Below are 22,042 nucleotides of genomic sequence, written 5' to 3' on the forward strand. Positions count from 1 at the left end.
TTCTTTTCTTTCATATAGAACACAAAATGTGGAAAGCTTTGATTTTGCTTCCACGTACAGGTGGAATAATTTTACCTATAAGGAAACGAACTAGAGAATGTGCATTTTGTGTTATCCTACAATGAAAATGGTAGATAATCATCATATTCCAAAGCTTATTTCTTTTCCAGTGTGAGAACACACCAAACGACACAGAATAGCTTTTTCTTTCTTAAAAAAAAATTTTTTTTCTAGTGTTTGTTTATTTTAGAGAGAGAGAGAGAGAGAGACAGAGCCTGAGCAGGGGAAGGGCAGAGAGAGAGGAAGAGACCCAGAACCTGAAGCAGGCTCCAGGCTCTGGCTGTCAGCACAGAGCCTGATGCAGGGCTTAAACTCACAAATCGTGAGATCATGACCTAAGCTGAAGTCGGTTGCTCATCTAACTGAGCCACCCAAGTGCCCCTAGCATTTCCTTTTTAACTTGTTCCTGGTCATGGGCTAGAAGAGAATGGAGAAGTCCATGCCACCAGGCAGGCTCACTTTCATCCACACCTGAGAACCAAGCTTCCTGATTTCAGCAAGGGAAAAGGAAACACTTTCAAAACCACTGGACATGCATCTTTAACAGCATCAGAAGCTCGAAGGCTTTTAGCAGAATTGAGGCTTCAAGTAAATGAACACAGAAGCCACAAATGATGTGGGAAAAATAAGGATCCTGGTGTCTTGTTGGAATCCTGGGAGATTTCTTAGTGTTTTTCCCATAAAATCCTCCTAACTACCAACATTACACACACAGTGCCTGTGCTTCACTTGCAGGGTGTGTGCACAGACCCACACAATTTCTGTCCAGGGGTTTCCTAAGAATATTTTGATGGGAGACTCATTTCTGTTTAGAGCATAGCATTTTATACCCAGTTAAATATTAGATAATGATAATATTTCTATGAGAGTGATCTGTGTATATTTTGGAAGCACATTTTTTAAAAAGTTTATTTATTTTGAGAGAGAGAGAATCCCAAGCAGGCCTCACACTATCAGTATGGAGCCCAGTACGGGGCTCAAACCCATGAATGGTGAACCAAAATCCTGAGCCAAAATCAAGAGCCAGATGCTCAACTGACTGAGCCACCCAGGTGCCCCTTGGAAGCACATTTTTAAGCCAGAGCATTTAAGGACTTCACTTGAAAGTATAGCTGTAAAAAGTATTACTTGTATTGATAAATGATTATTAGGCAAAGTGAATGAGATGAAAGAATAATTTGTGCTTCAGAGCTAAATAACATCCTCAGAATGATGCTCTGGGTCTACATGGGAGGTCCGTTATTCACAAATGTCAAATGGTGCTTCACTGACCCTTTCTCTTCCTAACAAAGAGGAGCATCCTTGGGTTTGTGTCCAGACCTCTGGGGCAGTTTCTGGCCTTTGTCGATCTCCACTCCATCTGTGTAAATGAAAGATTTGAACGCTGATCTCTTAGATGTTTCTTCTCTAGGTCTTCACAGTTCCAGAGGAACACATGAAATATCCTCATTACACAATTCGGTAGAGAGATGTTTTCCCTACTAAATTTACATACTTTATCCTAAGGCAGCGCACGTATATAATCTGGATTCCAGCATGAGAGTGACATGAGTATTCTGCTTGGTGTCATTGGCAGTGTTGACTGAGACTTCACTGCACCTTGCAGCCATGGCATTAGGCTACACCTGAACGTATTAAGCCTGTGGGTTCCTCCAAGAATTTCTTTCGTATATTCTAAGAAGAATATATTTCCAGCTGAAGCATCACTGAGACAGGATGAACAGCACATCTGGGAAGAGTATGGCTGCCTGTTGCTGTAGTACCTATATTAAGTATAGGAGTGCATGTTTCACTCATTGCAGTTAATTCCTGCCTTAATGAGATTACTTGAATGGTTATGCTGTGTAAGCGCATTTCTAACTATCCTGTTATCTGTGATGGCAGTTACTCTGCTTCTGCTTCTGCTCCCAAACCTTGTGAAAGCTTGGAAGGAGTGGGGTGGAAGAGCCAGTGGAGAGACCTGAGCTGGCTGACTCAGAAACAGCAGATTTGAGCATCCCCCTATCCCATCCTATCCACCCCACTCCCAGGCCCTTATAAATTCTTGCGATGTACAAATGCCTTTCAGTGTCAACTTGACCCCCAGCTTTGGCCCTCAAGTTTGGTCCCATTTCAGAGTGCTGCATCTATGTGTTCTGAGCACACCTTGTACACACGGGAGTTGGATGCAGCCACGACACTTTTGCTGTCATTACTCGCCAGCAGACCTCATTTGCTGAAGTCCCATTGTCAGGAGTTAATAACTGCTCTGAGCATCTGCATCAACCTCATTAAACCACCCTGTTGTACAAACTGTAATGTTGGAGATTTGAGGCTTATCAAGGTCACGACTAAGACAGTCATTACATAGTCAGGCTGTGGTGTCTTCCAGGCATGATTGGTGCAGCTGGTAAGCCACTTCTCTCTACAACCCTCCAACAGTTTTTTTCATCTTGTGGAATGATAAATGTGCCGAATTTCCTGGTGGGGTTGCCATCTCCCTGTTAGTCTCCCCAGTGAGCTGTGAAATGCCCATTATAGGAAGCATACATTGAAAGTAGCTCCCCTGATCCATGGGCTGCAAGAAGGGTGTTTGTTGGTCAGAGTAAAAGGGGCTTTATGTTCTATTCATATTGTTGAGGACTTAGGGCTGAGAGAACGACTCAGTTCATACAACAGAGGGTGAGTTCTTACTCAGAGCAGCTGATCTCCAAGAACCCTGAGCATTCTTGCTCTAATTTGCTAATTCCCAAAAATATTTTGAGAAAAGGCTACTTGGGGTTTGCATACCATATCAACAGGCTCTGGCTTTCTTTCCACCCCAGTAACAACAGATCTTTCCATTTTAGACACACACATCTCCCCACAATCAGGAAGGATGTCCATTCTCACTGCTTCTATTCAGTGGTGTACTGGAGATTACAGCCAAAGTAGTTGGGTAGGAAAATGAGAAAAAAGACATCCAGTCTTGAATGCAAGAAGTACAGCTATCTGTATTCACAGACAATACAATATTGTATATAAAAACCCTAAGAAATTGCCACGCTCACAAAAATACTTTATTAGAACAAATACATTAATTCAGCAAGATTACATGATCTATACAGAAGATACATGATCTATATACAAAATTAACTGTGTTTCTGTTTACCACAGTGGACAGTTTGAAAATGAAATTAAGACAGTTTTATTAATAATAGCATCAAAATAAACAAAACATTTAGGAATAAATATAACCTAGGAAATGAAAGAGATATTCTAGAACATTTATTATAGAACATTGCTATAATAAATTAAAGACCAAAATAAGTGGAAAAATGACCCATATTCCTGAATTGGAATGCTTAACACTGTTAAGATGACAATACACCCCAAATTCATCTCCAAATTCAGTGAGATCCTTATCAAAATTCCAATGGCCTTTTTTGCAGAAATGGAAAAGCTGATCCTGAAATTCTTAGGCAATTGCAAGGAACCTTGGATAGCCAAGATAATCTTGAAAAAGAACAAAGCCAGTGGACTCAGAGTTCCCTATTCAGAACTTACTGCAAAGCTACAGTAATCAAAATGGTGTTGGTGCCAGTAAAAGGTTGGATATATAGATCAATAGAATAGAATCAAGAGTCTGTAAATAAACCTATATATCTCTGGTCATCTAATTTCTGACAATGGTGCCAAGACAGCTAAGTGGGAAAAGAATAGTCTCTTCAACAAGCAGTGTGGGACACCTGAATATCCATATGCAAAAAGATGCAGTTAGAGTCCTGCCTCACACCATACACAGACATCAGTTCCAAATGGATCAAAGACCTAAATATAGGAGCTAAAACTATAAAAGTCCTAGAAGGAAAGATTAGATATGACACCAAAAGCACAAGCAACAAAAGAAAAAATGCAAAAATTGAACCTCATCAAAATTAAACATTTTTGTACAACAAAGTATACCATCAAGCAAGAAAGACAACCGACAGAATGGTAGAATATATCTGCAAATCATATATCTGATTAAGGATTTAGTTCCCAGAATACATAAAGAAAGAAGTTTTAAAACTTAATAGCTAAAAGACAAACAGCCTAACTTAAAAGTGGGTGAAAGATTTAGACATTTCTCCAAAAAAGATATCATAATGGCCAATAAAGCATGTGAAAAGATGTGAAAAGACTAAAAGATATGTCACTAAGGAAATGAGAATCAAAGCTACATTGGGACACCACTTCATAGTCTCTAGAGTAGTTATAATAAAAAAAACAAACAAAAAATAACATGTTGGTGAGGAAGTAGAGAAGTTGGAACCCTCATATATTATTGGAAAGAATGTGAAATGGGGGAGCACCTGGGTAGCTTAGTCAATTGAGTGTCCAACTTCTGCTCAGATCATGATCTCATAGATCATGAGTTCCAGCTCTGGATCAGGCTGTCTGATATCATCTCAGAGCCTCCTTTGGATCTTCTGTCTCCCTCTCTTTCTGCATGTCCCCAACTCGCACTCTTTCTCTGTCTCTCTGTCTCTTTCAAAAATAAACTAACAAAAAGTATGAAATGGTGAAGCTGTTATGGAAAACAGTTTGTCAGTTCCTCAAAAGTCAAACAATCGCCTTATGAACCAGCAATTCTATTCCTAGGTATATACCCAAAAGTATTCACAGTAGGTGTTCAAACAAAAACCAGGTCACAGATTTTCACAGCAGTACTATTCACAGTCACTAAAAGGTGGAAACAACCTGAATGTCCATTAACTGATGATGGGATAAACAATTGTAATATATCAACACAGTGGAATGTTATTTAGCCACAAAAAGGAATGAAGTATTGCTACATGCCGCAACATGTATGAACCTAGCACACCTGCCAAGTGAGAGAAGACAGGTTAAAAAAAAAAAAAAGCCATGTGATGTATGATTTCATATCCTGAAATACCCAAGACGGGCATTTCCATAGAGACAGAAAAGCAGATTAATGGTTGCATGGTGGGCAGGAATGGTGAAGAACTGCTAATGGGTGGATGGTTTTGTTTTGAAGATGTTCTCAAATTAGATAGTGGTGATGGTGCACAATTTTGTGAATATACCAAAAACACTAAATTGTACAGTTTAAAGGGTATTTTTAGTACATGTAAATTATATCTCAATGAAGCTCTCCCTGGTGGTCTAGTGGTTAGGATTCAGCACTCTCAATAAGCTCTTACAGACAACAAAGTGAAAAAAAAGCAATTAAGACAGTCTAGTGACATATCAACTTTAATATAAAATAAAATTCATATAGTGTTTCTTAAACTCAATCAGCCAGCCACTCCCCATTTTTTCCAGAAGCAGACAGTTCTGATGATTTTAAAGGCCAGCAAAAATTTTCCTCACAGATGCAGGATTAATTGCAAACAATCATAAAAAAAAACATTCAAGGCTGTCTCTTTAGTGCTGAGGGTTGCAGCAAGTTTTTCTGCCATCTGCCTGATGTTCCGTCACTCCTGAAATCCTAATTCTATGCAAGTGGTCAAAGCCGCTCGTGTGGCCCTCAGAAGTCCACTTCACGTTTCTCACTCCCTTTTTCCTTTGCACTCTGCTGTCAGGGAAACTCTGTCTTTTCCATAGTATATTTCATGGTGAGAAGTACTAGGTGACTTTGTTTCTGCGGCTACAGAATCAATTACTCTGTCCTGTCATTTCTCCTGGTCTTCATAATGTGTTTACACCCAGAGAGGTCACATTCATCCAGCACTTACGCACATCTCTGCTTCTTCTCCAAACAGATCATACCATACGTGGCCCTTTTAAACGGATACTACGTATTCCTTGACTCAGATCTTGAAAGGGATTTTTAGCTTTGTCCTGCTGTGTAGTGTCAGTGACTTCTCTGGAAGCACAGTGCTTAACACATGATCTGTCGTGCTTCATTTAAAGGCCATAATCATAAAGGCTTTATTTTTATCAACAAAAATCCTATCTGAACCAATGTAGAGCATGAAGAGGCCAGGTTGCAGCTTGTGGTATGTAAAGGGTGTCTTCTGCACAGAGCTGAAGGAGCAAAGAGCTACTAGCAGAAGCAAGAGGCCCAGACCTTGAGACTGAAGGATCTGTGCTTCTGGGAACTAATTTTTTTTTTTTTTGGTCACTCCGTATTTCTAAGCTTCCCTAATAGGGAGGTAATTGATACTTACAAATATGTCCTCGAGGTACTGCAGGATTGTGGCTGTCTTTTTCATTGTTAAAGTTTAAATTATATCCAGGGTTAGTGTTAAAAGTATCCTTTTGCATTCAAATATTTTGATAATTAGTAATTCCACTTAGGTGTGGAATGAGTTGAACCATTTCATTAACCAGATTAATGAGATAACCAGATCTGAACATTCTCCCTTTTACCAAACAAAAGAGCTCCCTCTAGAATTTTCTAGATAAAAGGCAGGTATCTTCCCTGAAAAATGGCCAAGTTATTCACTATGTAGCATTTTATTTTTCTCAAAGTACAAAATTAAAGAAGGAGTTCAATGATTCTGTAAACATGAATTTTTTTCTTAGCAGTTCTGTTTGGCCTCCTGGAAGGTCTGAGTGACTGTAGGTGGACTAACCGGACTGCCTGCCCCCGAGGAGCAGGCGAGTCTGCTCAGGAAAGGCAGGGAGACAGATGGCCGGCTATTGTGTTACAACCATCATCTGCCGGGCCGTGAGCAAATATTAAGTGAATAATATATATGTAATTGGTGTGAGAGTACAGTTGCAACATTTCTAATTCTGTTTGAACGATGGCTACTTCTTGAACATTTCTGTTTCATAGAACACTATACTGAAATGTTTTTGTTTACAGGGTTAATCCATTTTAAACTGCTTTAAAGTGAACATTTTCCCCCATTTTTGACACCACTGTGCAATATTTTGAATTGAAATAGCCTGTAATGGCCCTTTTTTTATTTTCCGTAACAACACGAGCACTAAATTATAGCTGTGCAATTATGTAAACAATGGAAATGCTTCCAGAATGAATCCTTCCTTTTAAATTTTCATTTTGTGTAATTGTTGGAAGGTTTGGAGCCATAATAAACAAAATTATTTTACACATTTATCGTTCTAAAGGTCAATTATAAGAGAACTAAAGAAACAACACTATGCAAAATGAATAAACCAATTTCTGTTGCCATCACCATATGTTTTTCTTATCACTTATGGTTTTTCCAGTTACTGTGTACATAGCATTCAATTAAAGCGATTCATTTACCAGGCTGAATGCGGTTTGTGTTTATAGAACGGTGCTTTGGAGGAGAGGAAACAACACGCCTCTATTTGAATTACCTGATTTTTTGTAAGATCAGTGATAAGAGACAGATGTTCTCACCAGTTACTTTCTCATAAGCCGGAATCTTTTGATAAGCTGCAAATTCACAATTGTCATCTTACAGTCCAGTTTCACATTCACTGTGTAGCATGCATGTGTACTTTTAACCAAAAACAGGAGAAAAATAGTAGTTTGCTGGTCTTTTTGCTATATGGTATAGTATTTTGCAGAATGAATTTTATTTCCTTTGAACAAAAACATGTGAAAGAGCTTTGTGCTTTACACTGGTCAGTTCTCAAAACTAAACTTAATTCCTGTTTTAGAGTCCATTTTTCATTGGGCTTATTGTTTTTGGTCTGTTTAGAGTATGGAAAATAAACTAATTTTTGCTACCAGATTCACTTGTTTCAGACAAGTTTCTAGAACTCTTTAGAAGGGTGGAAGCTAGAAAGTCTAAAAATATCATTTTCCTGTTTTTATTTTACTATTTGCCTTAGAAATTATATACATTACAGCGAATGGCTATAATGCTTTGCTAGGAATGTTATTTGAGAGCAGCAATGTCAAGAGGTTTTTAGTATCTGGGATAACATCATCTAAGAGACTTAGTTATGCCACCTTCAAAATCCTCTACAGTATTCTTTCTGAATATCAGTAAAATACTAGTCCGTAGAATTCTACAAAGTAAGTTCTAGATATCTAGATATCTAAAATCCTTCAGAGCCCTTCCCTTTTTGAAAAAAAGTTTTTTTGCTTGTCACTGTCTTTACTTCTGTATGGTACTTTTCAGTTCAGTTTAGAAAGACATGTGTTCACATCTATATCACTAGGTATGACTCTGTAGGAGGGAATCATCCCATTCACTGGAGGAGAAACCTGAAGCTCTAGGCATGACATGATCTGCCCGCAGCTGCATACAGTGGGCCGTGAACGTAAGCCTTGAGGCCCCAGTCCTCATGCAGTTTTTGTCACATCAGGTTTTGAGTGCAGGGGCATCTCCCACTGGTGGTCACAGGGGAGGTTTCACCAAACAGCCTCCCGTCGCTGAGGAAGAACGATGGCCCCTTTCCTCATCTCCTCCAGTCCTTGATCCTGTCTTGGCTAGGCCAGCTGGAGCAGGTGCAGAGGTCCTCACCACCCTGAGGACCAAACCACTGTCACAAGGAGAGCCTCCATCAGACGGTGACAGGTAGCAAAAATTCAGTGTCCTTGGTTTACTGTTACTGTATTGACATAAGGGCTGTTTTCTATTTGTGACATAGGACACTAGTTTTCCAGAATAAACTTATTTAAGTTAAAAAAAACGGGGGGTGGGGGGAGTTGCTTTGAAAGACAAATAATGTTCACTTTGGACGTGGATTTGGCAGAAGGTATGAGGTTGTACATGAATACTTGACCATTTGAGAAGCACCATCCTATCTATATATGAAGCCCTGGAGACTGTGAGAAAGTTTCAGAGTCTCAAGATTTTTATTTTTTTAGAGATGCCAGCAAAAGCTATGATCTTAATGTGTTTAAAGCAGGAGTGGAAGGTACTAGATATGAGTGGAGCCCTCGATGGATGTCCCTCCATTGGGAATATGCAGCTGTTCTCTTTTGAGCACCATATAGTCATTCCTAATTTTAACATGTTAACACAAAGAATCTTTGGGTTGTTGCATTTTGGTGTGGACAAGCAAAATAGCAGGCATATGGCCATAATTTGGCTGACTGGCCATACAGTTCCCTCTTTGAGTCCCATATTACCCCTACCCCAGTGCTGCCTTTAACTGGCGACAGCTACCCAGGCCCCACTTCTCCTCAGGGCTCTGTCTTATGTGGGTGGCAGAGTAGGGTAGGCTAGCCATCTGTTATTTTGCCCTCTCTTTCCAATCTTCTTGCCCACAGAAACAGGTTCCGTTGAAGTGACTGGCCCAGATCCAGGGGCGGGGAGCCATGTGACTTTATCTGGGCTCCGCTCACTTCTGCTGTCTTTAGCATCAGTGGCAACTTAGTAATTTTTTGTGAATGCCCCATTTACATAGCATTTTACCTTTACACACATGAATCTTATGAAGCAAAATGATTTCACTTACAAATTCTGGCCTTAGCTTTTTAAAGGATTTAGTTCCTAATTCCCATAAACTTGTCCCAGAAAAGCATTTTTTAAATTAAAATTCTAAATTCCAGCGGTGAAAATGGCTTATTTAAGTATGTGCCAAAGATTTTTAAAATCTTCAGGGTTCAAGGCTTAATTCCTCATCGCAACAGATGGAATGAACACAAACATAACAAAGTTAACATGGTGGTTGTTTGCATTATTAATCTTCAGATGCACGGCATTCTGCTACCTTGCTGGCCAGGTTGACACGAATCCTTTCAGTGTGGCATATGTCAACAGAAATGTGCTTCCATCTGCTGCCGGGTAGCTTGATGCCTGATATTCCGAGACAAGGCCCAGCACAATGCGCACCTCTGTGAGTAATTACAGGTGTGTGGTGAGGAGCCCAGGGCATTAATCAGAAGCTTAATTATGAAAAAGGTGGATCTTTTGTTCCACTCTTGGAGCATGAGTTTACTACACACTTTCTAAACTACAGCATCCATCTGCTCAGCCTCTTAGAATGTTTGTCTTGGCTGATATGGACCCTAAAGTATATCAAAGGACATGATTAAAGCAGGGTTAAACATTAACTTAGGAGAAGTGTGGTTCAGGTTTTTCTTTCCTTCCTTCCTCCCTTTATCTGTCTATTTATCTATCTCTGTATTTTTGGTATAGAAAAACCTCTGCTGAAATGCTAAAACTTTAAATTAGTACTTGGTAAACTATTTACCACGTACGAGCTCTAATGGAGTAAACACAGGATAGTCATTTTAAGATAGGAATAGCACAATTCATAGAAACTAAATGAATCCACTGTGTAAGGACAAAAGTAAGTTTTTACTTGGAAAAAATACATTGTGAACGTACATAAATTCTCTTTCAAGATTACAAGTTGTGAAATGAGGTTATATTTATTGCAAAGGACTTAACATGTTAGGATTTAGCATGTTGCTGCTACTTTAATTTAATCATATTGAGTCAGGATTATTTAATCTATTTATTTATTTAAAGTTTATTTATGTATTTTGAAAGAGAGAGAAAGGGAGTGTGTGTAAGTGGGCGAGGGACAGAGAGAGAGAGAGGGAAAAAGAGAGAATCCCAAGCAAGTTCCACACTGTCAGTGCACAGCTTAATGTGAGGCTTGATCTCATGGACCATGAGATCATGGCCTGAGTCAACTCACATCAAGAGTTGGACACTCAACCAATTGAGCCACCCAGGTGCCCCAAGATTATTTAAAAAGATTTTTTTAAATAGCCACAATGAAATCTGAGAAAAGAAATCAGATTTTTTAAAAAATTTTGCTTCTTTCTTGTATTTTGAGACTATAGGTTGAATAACTACAAGACACATAACTCTAGTACTTCAGTATGTTTGATTGATGTGCATGGCCTAGAACTTTGTAAGAGAAGTTTCTGTTTTTCTAACTAATTCCCTGTGCACACACACACGCTCGCACAGGTGGCTTCAGAGCTGTGGCCTGGCCCTGGGCGGCCTGAACACTGTGTAGTAGTGGAGCCCTGCTCTGCCGCAGGCTGGAATGTGGTGGCTGTCTCAGAACAGGGCTGGTAGGCAGGGGCCACTCTGCCACCCACCGTGGACAGGCCACTCCAAACACGGCGACACCAGGTGTTCTGGCAGTCAGGGGTCTCCATGCCACATGTAAATGGCAGCTGCTACATTTGCACTTTCCTCACAGTCACACTTGTACCCAGAGCCTCACTGACTGCCTGAGCTCAGAGTATGACCATGACCATTCATTCCCATTGTTCAACACACAGAAGAGTGAAAATGTTCATGTCTTCGCCACTTAAAGATATTTTTCATGAAACAGCATGCTTTAACTTTTGAAAATTGGATGGTTTTGAAAGTGATAGATGTTTGCAGGTCTTATTTATATATTTACGTCAACACTCCTAGAGCTTGTCTGAATATTTCACTTCTGGGTGGAAGACAGAAGAAGTGTCTAGCCCCATTGCCATGATTTAGATTTGGAGGCACATCATCTTACAACTTAGTGTCCCTTTTCTTACCTGTAAAATGGATACAATAGCCCTTGGACTAAGTCATCTCCCAGCACCCCTTTTACAGAAAAATTTCTGTGAGCCTGTTCCCTTAGATTATCATACAGTGGCCAGATGTACAAATGAACTGACTACTCTGGAATTTTGTTCTTGAAAATTACAGCTGTGCTTTCTTATCTTCCCTTCTAGGATATCTTAAATACCATTATAAGGCACTGTCCACCCCGTGTCTTCTCCCTGGGTTTGCCTGGCTTCTCCATGCTGGTGGGGGACTTCATCACAGCCGCTGCCAGGGTCCTCAGTACAGACACACCGGCGGTGAGTATGACAATGCTCAGCATCCAAACTCCCAGGAGGCTTCACAATCGCTAACAAGGTTCAGATTTCTCCACTCTTAACAGGTGTTGACTCATTAGTGCAAGGTGAAACTGGGCTCTGGGGTAGATGCCCTGGCAGCTGATGTGTGAAATTGTAGGATAAGATGACACACTGGTATTGGGAAGGCGTTTCATCAAAAGGCCAGAGTGTGAAAAATCATATCCTCACTAATATTTCAGCACATTTACACAGTCAGAAGCAGGACTTATCTCGTAGAGTCTATTAGCATTTTGCAGTAAATGGTGGTGGCACAGAGATGTCTGTAGTAAAGAGAGAATTTTAAGTATACATTATCAATAATTTTTTAAGTTATTGGTTATTATAAGCCTATTAAAATATTTTTTACTGTTAGAACACCTAAATTTTAAGCAGATAATAGAGTGAATAGAGTCTGTGAATACATATTACTAATGTGCAATACAACTCTGGCAAAATTCTTACACTAAAAAATGAGAATCAAGTGGACTAAGTGAACGTTCATGGCTACAAAAAAAAATATCTGCAATCTCCACATTTACCTCGACTATTAGGGTAATGTGTTAATGCCTTTTGAGAGAACACTCTTACATTTACATATAAAGGGCCTCTCACTTTTGTGCTCTGTACAACTGTTACCTGTTCAGACTCATTGTTTCCTTTCCACATGGTGTGGATAAATTTAGCTTTGCTGTTTTCCAGAGACTTGTATTGAAATGAATATGAGTCTCCAGCCACCTAAATTTTATTATATTGCTACTTTTTCACTCTACTCATTTCTCCTCTGCAGGGTAAATTCAAACTCCAACCTGGATTTTAAATTAAGTTGTTTTAATACCTTGTATAGATGGTATTTCATGCTGATATTTTCATGTGCTAACTTTTTCATATACTTATAAGGATAAATTAAAAAGTAAAGGGAAGGGAAAAGAGACAGAGGTGAAAAGGAAGGATAAAAAAGAAAGTTAGAAAAAAAAGGAAGAAGAAAGATATTGAATTTATTCAACTGTTTTTTTTTTAAGGAAAAGGACAAATTTTTATACTTCCTTAAGTTTGAAAAATTTTAGGATAATCATTCTCAAACAACCTTCAAATTTATTTTTTACCATTCAGATCAACATTGAGTAAGTTCACAGGATACAAAAACAAAACCATACTTCTTTATTGATATTTTCCTTACTTGATCCTAGAGTTTCCAGCAAAAATGCTGGCACCCTTTCTAGAGATGATGCTATGCATGGCAGTCTTCCTCTGTGAAAACTTATCTCTTGGCTAGATAAGATATTAAAGTAGCTTTCCAAAATATCTTTATAAAAAAGAGAAAGAAAATATGATCATGTGAGTGCAAGAGTTTCATGAAGAAATAGTAACTCTAAATTACCTTGAATTTCTCTCTTAGTTTAAACCTGAGGTTTAAAGTTGTAGGGGAACTGGCTATGGGGTACACCTACTCAATCAAAGTTTTTGGCAAGACAAGTTAAATACAAGTTTGAAGTACCCCTGCTATGCCCTGCTGAGGGAAAGAGAAATGCATGCACAGGCCACCAAAAGATGGGTAGGAGCTCGTGCCCAACAAACATTCTTTGCATGTTCTAGCCAAAACCTAGAACAAATCCAAATGTCCATCACCAATGGAACACATGAATTGTGGTGTGCACATAAGACAAAGGATTGCATATAATCCCCTTGCCATGCTCGACACTGGAACTGTATAGGGTTGGACCTGGGTTCCATCCCAGCATTGCCTGGTGCTGCTCTCTATCCTTAGACAATATGCTTAGGCACACAGGCCTCATTCTCCTGTGTGTAAATTGGGACTCACCCTAGTCTCAGTGCTTAGGCCAAAAAATTATTTTGATTTGCCACATTCATCGAATAAAGCTATGTAACAACTCCTTATTTTACTTAAGGTCTGATGTTTTATATCTCATTGTTATATAGCCTAGCATGCAATCTAAAAGTCCACAGTACAAGCCAGGCTCATGTACAACACAATAGTTAAGGCCACTCAAGGGACAGTATCAATCTCCATGAAGTCTAAAACAAGATTGTCTGGTGGATAGTCTATAAAAAAAATCGTCTGGTGGGTAAAGGACAGCAGTTAGTGAAGGTCAACAAAGCAAGGCTGTTTGAGAAACATTTACTGTGAGGCTACATGCTGGGACCTGGCCTGAGTAAGACAGGGCCCCTACCCTCAAGGAGCCAGATGGGTAGACCAAGTGTTAATATTTGGGTGTAAGTTTCTAGCAGCTACAGTAAAATCACATCCAGAACCTACATTAGAAAGGTCTTCATGGGAGAAGTAAAGCTGAAGCAGAGACCCGAAAGACCATTAGTGTTCATCGGATAAACAGGGACGACAGCAGTCACCCCTTACCTCAAGATGCTGCTTATTGACCACCCACTCGGGTAGAGATGTGATGAAGACCATCTAACCCTACCTTTGTGGGGGTTACAAATACTAAGTGGCAATCTAACAACTCAGAAGTGATGTATGCAAAGAAAAACCCAAAGCAGGGTTGCTGGAGACCTCAGAGGTAGAATGGAACAATGTCTTGAGTTTGCTTCTTAACATAAAGTGAAGGAACGGAAAGGCCTTGGATGAGGGGACGGAATGCTGGTGGGGTAGTGTTACACAGAAGGACAGGACTGCGGTCCAGGTGAAGCTGTCAGTGTGAGATCCTTCTCGACCCCTGAGGCAAGGTGACATACAAACCTGGACTTCAAGAGGGAAGTCTGGTCTAGAGACAAATATCGAGGAGTCCAACATTTAGGAGGCATTGAAATCATGGGTCTGAATATCTTTTGGGAGTGAATGTAGATCTGAGAGAGAGTGCACAGAACTGCGCTTAGCATCCCAGAGTTAGATCCTGAGGAAATGAGGAGTTCCAGCACTGAGACTGTCAGACCACCTTAGGAGCCAAGAAAGGTTTGCAGGGCCAAATGCTGCAGGTGTTCCCAGGCATGAGGGAGCAAGCACCTACATGGACGCTTTGTATTTGTATTTAAAAAATGAAATAAACCATTAAAGATACAGTGACTTCATCCCTGATGACATGACTGCACGCATAGCTGCCTTCACTCTGGCCTGTGCTGGGTTTCAGTGACCGCCTGACCCTCTGCTCTGCCTGAGAGCATCCATTACCCCACACTCCTCCTCTATTCTGAGGGCACCACTGCCCAAGCACAGTGAGATGAGAACTGTGCCACATGGCCCTGGGGGTCTCTTCCTGGGAGGCTGGTGTCTTTCTCAGACTCCGCCCCTGGGGAACTCCAGGGCCTCCATGGCCTCCCAGCTCTGTGCACCTAGGGCCTTGTTCAGGTCGATGGGTGCCCGGGTCCTCTGCCTTTTCCATTCCCACTGCCAATACTGTGCCTCTCGCCCCTGACCTCACTCCCTAGTCCACCAGACTGGCTGGCTTCTGCAGCTCTATGTGACTTTTAGCAGCAGTTCGTCTTAGTGTCCCTAACCATCCCGAGCAGAACAAACCATTGCTTCATTTTGATTCCCACAGAGTATCTCTCTATGTGTTTTATATTGTCTATTGTTTACCTATGTGCTGATGAGAACCAAGTGAGGTAAAAGATGAATGTTCTGGGTTCCTGTGATATCAGCTTCCCTGAATTGCATATAACTGCTATTTGCCTCTCCTCTCACACCCTGCATGCCACACTGCAATCTCTCTGGGGGAGAGAGACTCCCTTTCATTTCCTACCCTGAGTGCTTAACAATTTGGTCCAGTGTGGACCCTGAAGTTAGATGGCCTCAGTGCAAATCAGAGTCTGTCACTGGAAAAGCCACTGAATTTCTCCAAGCTTCAGTTTTCTTACTTGTAAAGTGGAAATGATAATAGTACCTAGGTCATTGGGTTGCTGAGGTTATTCTAGGAGGAAATGCTTGTAAAGCATTTAGAACAGTGCCTAGCACCGAATGAGAGTGTTTACCACCATTCTTATAATTAGTAGATAATGGTAGATAGAAAGATGGATGGCTAGGTGGCTCAGTTGGTTAAGCATCTGTCTCTTGACTTCAGCTCAGTTCATGGTCTCTCAGTTTGTGCTCTGCCTAGATAGCAGGGAGCCTGCTTGGGATTCTCTGTCCTCTCTCTCTCTGCCCCTCCCTCACTTACTCCCCCTCTCAAAAATAAATAAACTTAAAAAAAAAAAAAGGATGGATGGACAGGTGGGAAGGTGGGCAAATGACATACCTCTGTAATCTTGGTGCCTGCCCTATTCTTGGCTAATCATAGCTGCTAGTAAGTGTTGGCTGGATTCAAATCTTGTGAAATGCCTCCTTTGATATATTCCTAGTTTCAATAATGGACAAACTAGTGATTTTGTATCTCACTAGATGTCAATCACTATAGGTTATTTTGCAAAGTAGTTCTTGGTGAGACAGAAAATCTGGTAGATGGTGTCTGTTCTTTCTCTGCCTTCTGAAGTTCAGCTCCAACTCCTCTTCCTTAGGAATTTTTGTTAACTGTCTTCATAGCAAAAATAATAATAAGTTGATATCACTTGCCTTGCCTTCTCAAGAACATTAAGACTAAAACCAAATAGAAATAAAAGGTAAAAGTCATAATTGAGTCATTTGCTTTTCTGACTCTGAATTCATCTGCAGACCAGTTTTCACAATGCTTTTTTCTATTCAAGTATGATGTTATTTTCCATTCCTTGGAAATTTGCTTTTTCATTTAGACAAACGTCTCTTGCTTATTAACTATTCACCTGGAGGAAATTAACCCAGCATAGTTTGATAATCTAGGATAAAATAATTATAAAAGTTCCCTCTTGAAATCATGAAAAAGTAAAGTCTGATGCTTATGTAAAGTTTCTGGCTGAGCAAAAGAAAAATGGGCACTTTCACTTTTTTGTGCACAGGCACCTCATTCAGAAGCTCTCACCATTCTTGGTTCTCTTGTCTGCTTTCCAAATACCTACCGGGAGATCCCTTTGCTGCAGTCTGTGCCGGAAGTCAGTGAAGTCATCACAGGATCTGAAGACGTCAAGGTACCTACCGCATTTGAGTGAATCTCTGGTTTAGCATCTTCTCATTCTAGCTCTAGGGCTGTCTCTTCAGTTATTGTACATTGACCTCCTTATCCCTGAAAGTTCTGCTTTACTGTTTAAATGTTTCAGCTGTTGTTGTTTTTTTTCAGAAGGCTGATTTTGGGGGATTAAATATATTTGATTCAGAGCATATTGCAGTTATAACTGATAGGTTCCTTGGGTGTTTTTTATTAGATCTGTTTATCATGCCTATGGATCATAATTATGTAATGAATCATCCTCTGTGATAATTTTAGGTTCAATTGTGCTGCATTAGCTCATCAAATGAGTTTATAAGAAATAACTGAAATAAACTAAATATTCAGTTCCATTGTTAGCCTGATTAAATACTACTAATAATTTGAAATGTCAGGTTATTCATTCCTTAGAGAATAAAAATAAGCATTTGTTCCCCCTCAGCTGACTTTGAGGCAAACAAATATGCTTTTCACATCTCAGAATAAATCAGTCTACTTATGGTACATAATTATAATATATAGTTTAGTGTACAATGTATAATCTAATTAAAGTAAAAGAAAATCAAGCTTTTCCTATCTGAAGTTTCAGTTGCTTTGCTAGGTCTTTATTGTGTGCCCAGGAGCCCTCTTTTCTAGGCTGGCTTAATTGCCCAGGGAAGCCCTGGCCGAGACCACCATCAGGCTGCTCCCCTGAGCCCTGTATCTCCTTGCCCCATGTCATCTCTGGTCCTTCAGGAGTTCCTGACAGCCTGGAACACAGAACATGTGGGAAACCAACTACTAAACAAAGTTTTTATTTTACTTAATTTTGTGTTTTTAGCATTACCTCATAAATATTTTACTGAAGAATGCCACAGAGGAACCAAATGAATGTGCAAGGTAAATGTTGACTAAAAGGTAAACTATTTTAGGATTTTAAGATACAAATTTATGTGTGAATAGTTAATGTTAAAAAAAAAAACACTTGTCCACATTACTCATACACACACTAAAAAGTGTAGTAATGGGGTGCCTGGGTGGTTCAGTCAGTTAAGCATCTGGCTCTTGATTTCAGCTCAGGTCATGATCACACACTTGTGGGATCAAGCCCCATGTCAGGCTCTGCTCTGAGTACAGAGCCTGCTTAGGATTCTCTCCTTCTTTCTCTACAACTCTCCCTGCTCGCTCACTCTTGCTCTTTCTCTCTCTCTCACTTAAAAAAAATTTTTTTAACTATAGTAAGAGTTATGTTGAGAAAGCGCTTTACTTAATTTTTTTAAAGTGTGCCATTATTAGTGAAAACTGTAAGGTACAGAAGGTTTTATTAAATCTTGTGAAAGAAAAAACATTACACATATATATGTGCACTCCTTGTTATTTTTAATGAACAAGAAAATGGAAGGATAAACTAAAAACTTCTACAATTGGTGTATGTATAGGGTGGTGATTTTCAACCAGAAGTGGTTTTGTATCCCAGGAGACATTTAGCAATGTCTGGAAACATTTTGGTTGCCTCTGCCAAGCCTCTGAGGTTTGCTAGCTGTGTGTTACCAAGATAGGTTTTCTAGGCCTCCTACATAATGAAATAATGAAAACCTGCAACCTATCCTCCCAAGGGAAAACCCAAAGCTGGGAGCACCAGTGGAGGGGAACACAAGTTTCTTATCCCCTGCCTCCAACCTCATAAGTCACCAGAAGCCCAGCTCAACCTCTTGCTGCCTCCAAGAGTCAGCTCCTGCCCTGCTCTACCTCTAGCAGCCCATCAACCATCACTGCCTCGTTAGCAATTTGATGAATTTAAGAGAACTTTTGGGGTTGCAGGCAGGGGGTGCTTTTTATTTTATTAACTTATTCAGTGGCTTCACTGGATAGTTTAGTCCACATTTTCTAATATTCCATGACCAGAAGCTATAAATTCATTATCAATTTGTTCATATTAGAGTAACCTTGAATTTGGGGATAAACTCAACTTGGTTTATACAGTACTGGATCTGACTGACATTTTGTTCAGGAAAGGTGCATTTATATTTATGGCCTGTAACTTTCTTTACCCATCCTGTACTTACCAGGCTTGATTGCAGGATTATATGTACTCTTTCAAAACGAGTGAAGTTATTTTTTCAGTCTCTTAAGTCAGCAAGAGTTTTTGTAAAATTAGTGTTTGTGCTCTTGTGTATTTAGACCTTGATGGTAAAACTATCTATGTCTGGTTATTTATCAGAAGGTTAACCACTGACTTATTTTCTTCCATGATGATTTAGGACTTTTAAGCTTTTATTTTATTTGACAGCTGAGATAAACTAAAGTTGTCTAGAAATTTGTGCATTCCTTCTGAGTTTTGAAATACCCTGACATTCATGATGATGACTCTATTATCCTTTTGCTATCTTTTCATCTCTTTCCTTCCTGTCGCTATGTGCACTTCATAATCTCTGACCCTATTCTGTGTTCTGTGAGTTTTCTCACACATCTTGCCAGAGACCTGTCAGCTTTATTAGTCTTTGCAAAGAATATACTTTTGTCTTTGTTCAGCCTCTTTATTCTGTATTTGTTTTTATTTTCTTTCTGCTCTTTTTTATGTTCTTCTGCTTTCTTTACATTCTGTCACTCATTTTTTTCTTATCAGTATATTAATTCTGATATATACCAGTATATTAACTCAGTATACTAATTCAGCCTTTCCCCTTACAAATATCAACATTTTAGTCCATATGTTTATTTCTAAGTGCTACTTTATCTGAGTTCTCTACATTTTGGTATGTAATATTTTTCCACTACAAATTTTCTCCAGTTTCCATTATAATTCCTTCATTGAGTCGTGATTTATTTAAAAATATATTTCTTCATTTCTAAACACATATTTTTATTTATTTTTTTGCTCCTGATGTCTTAAAGACATTGTAGATTAAATATGTTGTCTGCCAAGTGATAGTCTTTCAAATTGTTGAGATTTGCTCTGTAGCTAAATATGTAGTCATTTTTTTATGAATGTCCTATATATGGTTGAAAAGAATGTGTATACCATTTCTTCAGTTCTTGGGTGTAGTGCTCTAGATGAATGCATTCGATTAATTTTTTAATCATGTCTTTAAAATATTTTAACTCCTTTCTAATTTTTTCATCATCTTGATCATTAACTGAGAAATATGGATTAAAATATCCCACAGTTGTGATACGTTTATCTATTTTTTATTATATATCTGTCAATTTTTGTTTTAGATATTTTGAAGCTATGTTAGGAGCTGCATAGAAGTATAGAATTATCAAATCTCTACATAGAATCCCATTTCTTTTATTTATTTTTGAGATAAAGACAGAGTATGAGCAGATGAGGGGCAGAGAGAGAAGGAAGCACAGATTCCAAAGCAGGCTCCAGGCTCTGAGCCATCAGCCAGCACAGAGCCCAACACAGGGCTTGAACTTGTGAAGCGCGAGATCATGACCTGAGCCAAAGTTGGATGCTCAACCAACTGAGCCACCCAGGCACCCCTACCTTAAAGACCTCTTGTCTGATATTGATTCAGATATTTTTTAATGATGTTTTCTACCCTTTTATTTTTTTTTAATGCTTATTATTTTTTTAGGAGAAAGAGAGAGAGAGAGAGAGAGAGCACTAGCGAGCAGGGGAGGGGCAGAGAGAGAGAGGGAGACAGAATTCCAAACAGGCTCCACGCTGTCAGCGCAGAGCCCTACATGGGGCTTTAACTCACAAACTGTGAGATCACAACCTGAACCAAAACCAAGAGTCAGATGCTTAACCCACTGAGGCACCCTGATATTTTCTATCCTTTTAAATTTGACTTTTCTATATTCATTTCTTTAAATGTCTTTGCAAAGATTGTACGTAGTTTATTTTATACATTTATCCTGTCTGCTTTTTCTTATAACTGAATCTTTAGTTCATTTACATTTACTGCAATTACATATTTGGATGTATTTCTTTCATCTTTATATCTTGTTATTTGTCCTCAATATTCTCTCATTTTTTCCCTTTTCTTGCCTTCATTTCTTCCCCTCTACTTTCCTTACTTTTTTTTTTACTTCCTAACTTCCTAACTTCTTTCCTTCCAGATGATGTTTTTCCACATTCTATTTATTTCCTCTAATTTTTTAGGAGTCATAGACTGTCTTTCAGTTTTTATGAAGTTACCTTAGAAATTTTAATGGGGTGCCTGGGTGGCTCAGTCAGTTTAGCATCCAGCTCTTGATTTCTGTTCAGGACATGATCCCAGAATCATGGGATCAAGCCCCACATCAGGCTCTGTGCTCGCTCACTCTCTCTCTCTCTCTCTCCACTGCCCCTCCCCTGCCCCTCCCCTGCTCATGCACACACATGCTCTCTTTCTCTCAAAATAAATTAATATTTAAAAAAAGAAATTATAATATGCATACTTGTCTTACTAATTCTGAAATTAGGCTGTCTTTACCCTCTTCCTGAACAATGCCAGTTCCTTAGAATATAATCTGATTTTATTCCCACATCACCACAGCATCTCCTGTTCTGTCTGTCTCCCTCCTGCACCTAACTTCTGCAAGTTAGGGACTCGAGGTTTAGCGGTGGTCCTCTCCTCCCTCCATGGTGTGCCTAGGTGCTCTTATTCATTCTAATTACACTTTAAATACTACCTACTTGCTGATGATACTGAATTTACTTACCTGGCTTCTGCTGTGAACTCCTTATATATTCAGGCTTATATATTAAACTGCCTGATATCTCAGCTTGGATGTCTTAACACATACAAAGTTAACATAACCACAACTGAATCATTGAGCCTCCTGACCATCCCCCAGATCCCCCTGGTAATGGGCACCATCATCTCAGATTTTCAATCCAGAAACTTGGGGAAAATCCTTGATTTCTCCTTTTCACATACCTACCACATTCGAACCTTTAACATGTTTTGGCAATACCTTCCCTCCCACTTTTTCCTTACTGTAGAAAGCCAAATTTCTGTGGAGTTAAAAATGGAATAGAATGTGTATGATATGTTCAGTCTTTATTAGCTGAGTATGAAAGGAGTTAGACAATTAAATTGAGGTCATGCAAGCACAGATAAGCAGAAATATGATCAAGATTCCAAATAAATGGAGGGGAGTTAAGAGAGAAGATATAATTGTGACCAGTAATAATGTAGAAAAGTTACGAAAAAAGAGTTTCTATTACATAAACTGGGTGGTGTGAGATGGCATAGTGGCAGACAGTTCCAGAAAGCACACTGACATACAAAGGAAAATGAAGGTGGTATTGCCATTAGCTAAAAAGTAGTTTTGG

General features: G+C 39.3%; 1 protein-coding gene across 6 annotated transcripts in view; it reads left to right on the plus strand.

The window, feature by feature from the left end:
* Positions 1–22,042, plus strand: part of RALGAPA2 (Ral GTPase activating protein catalytic alpha subunit 2) — a 316,716-nt gene that overhangs the window by 160,383 nt on the left and 134,291 nt on the right. For all 6 annotated transcript variants that reach the window (XR_003900702.1, XM_029916028.1, XM_029916025.1 and 3 more), the window contains 3 exons: positions 11,600–11,728; positions 16,646–16,774; positions 17,612–17,670. Coding sequence is in view for 5 of the 6 variants with exons in the window: in XM_029916028.1 (XP_029771888.1) it covers positions 11,600–11,728; positions 16,646–16,774; positions 17,612–17,670 (317 nt within the window). In the remaining variant the exon portion in view is untranslated. The remainder of the gene's footprint in view (positions 1–11,599; positions 11,729–16,645; positions 16,775–17,611; positions 17,671–22,042) is intronic.

The sequence above is a fragment of the Suricata suricatta genome, chromosome 12 (assembly GCF_006229205.1).
Source record: "Suricata suricatta isolate VVHF042 chromosome 12, meerkat_22Aug2017_6uvM2_HiC, whole genome shotgun sequence".
Taxonomy (NCBI): domain Eukaryota; kingdom Metazoa; phylum Chordata; class Mammalia; order Carnivora; family Herpestidae; genus Suricata; species Suricata suricatta.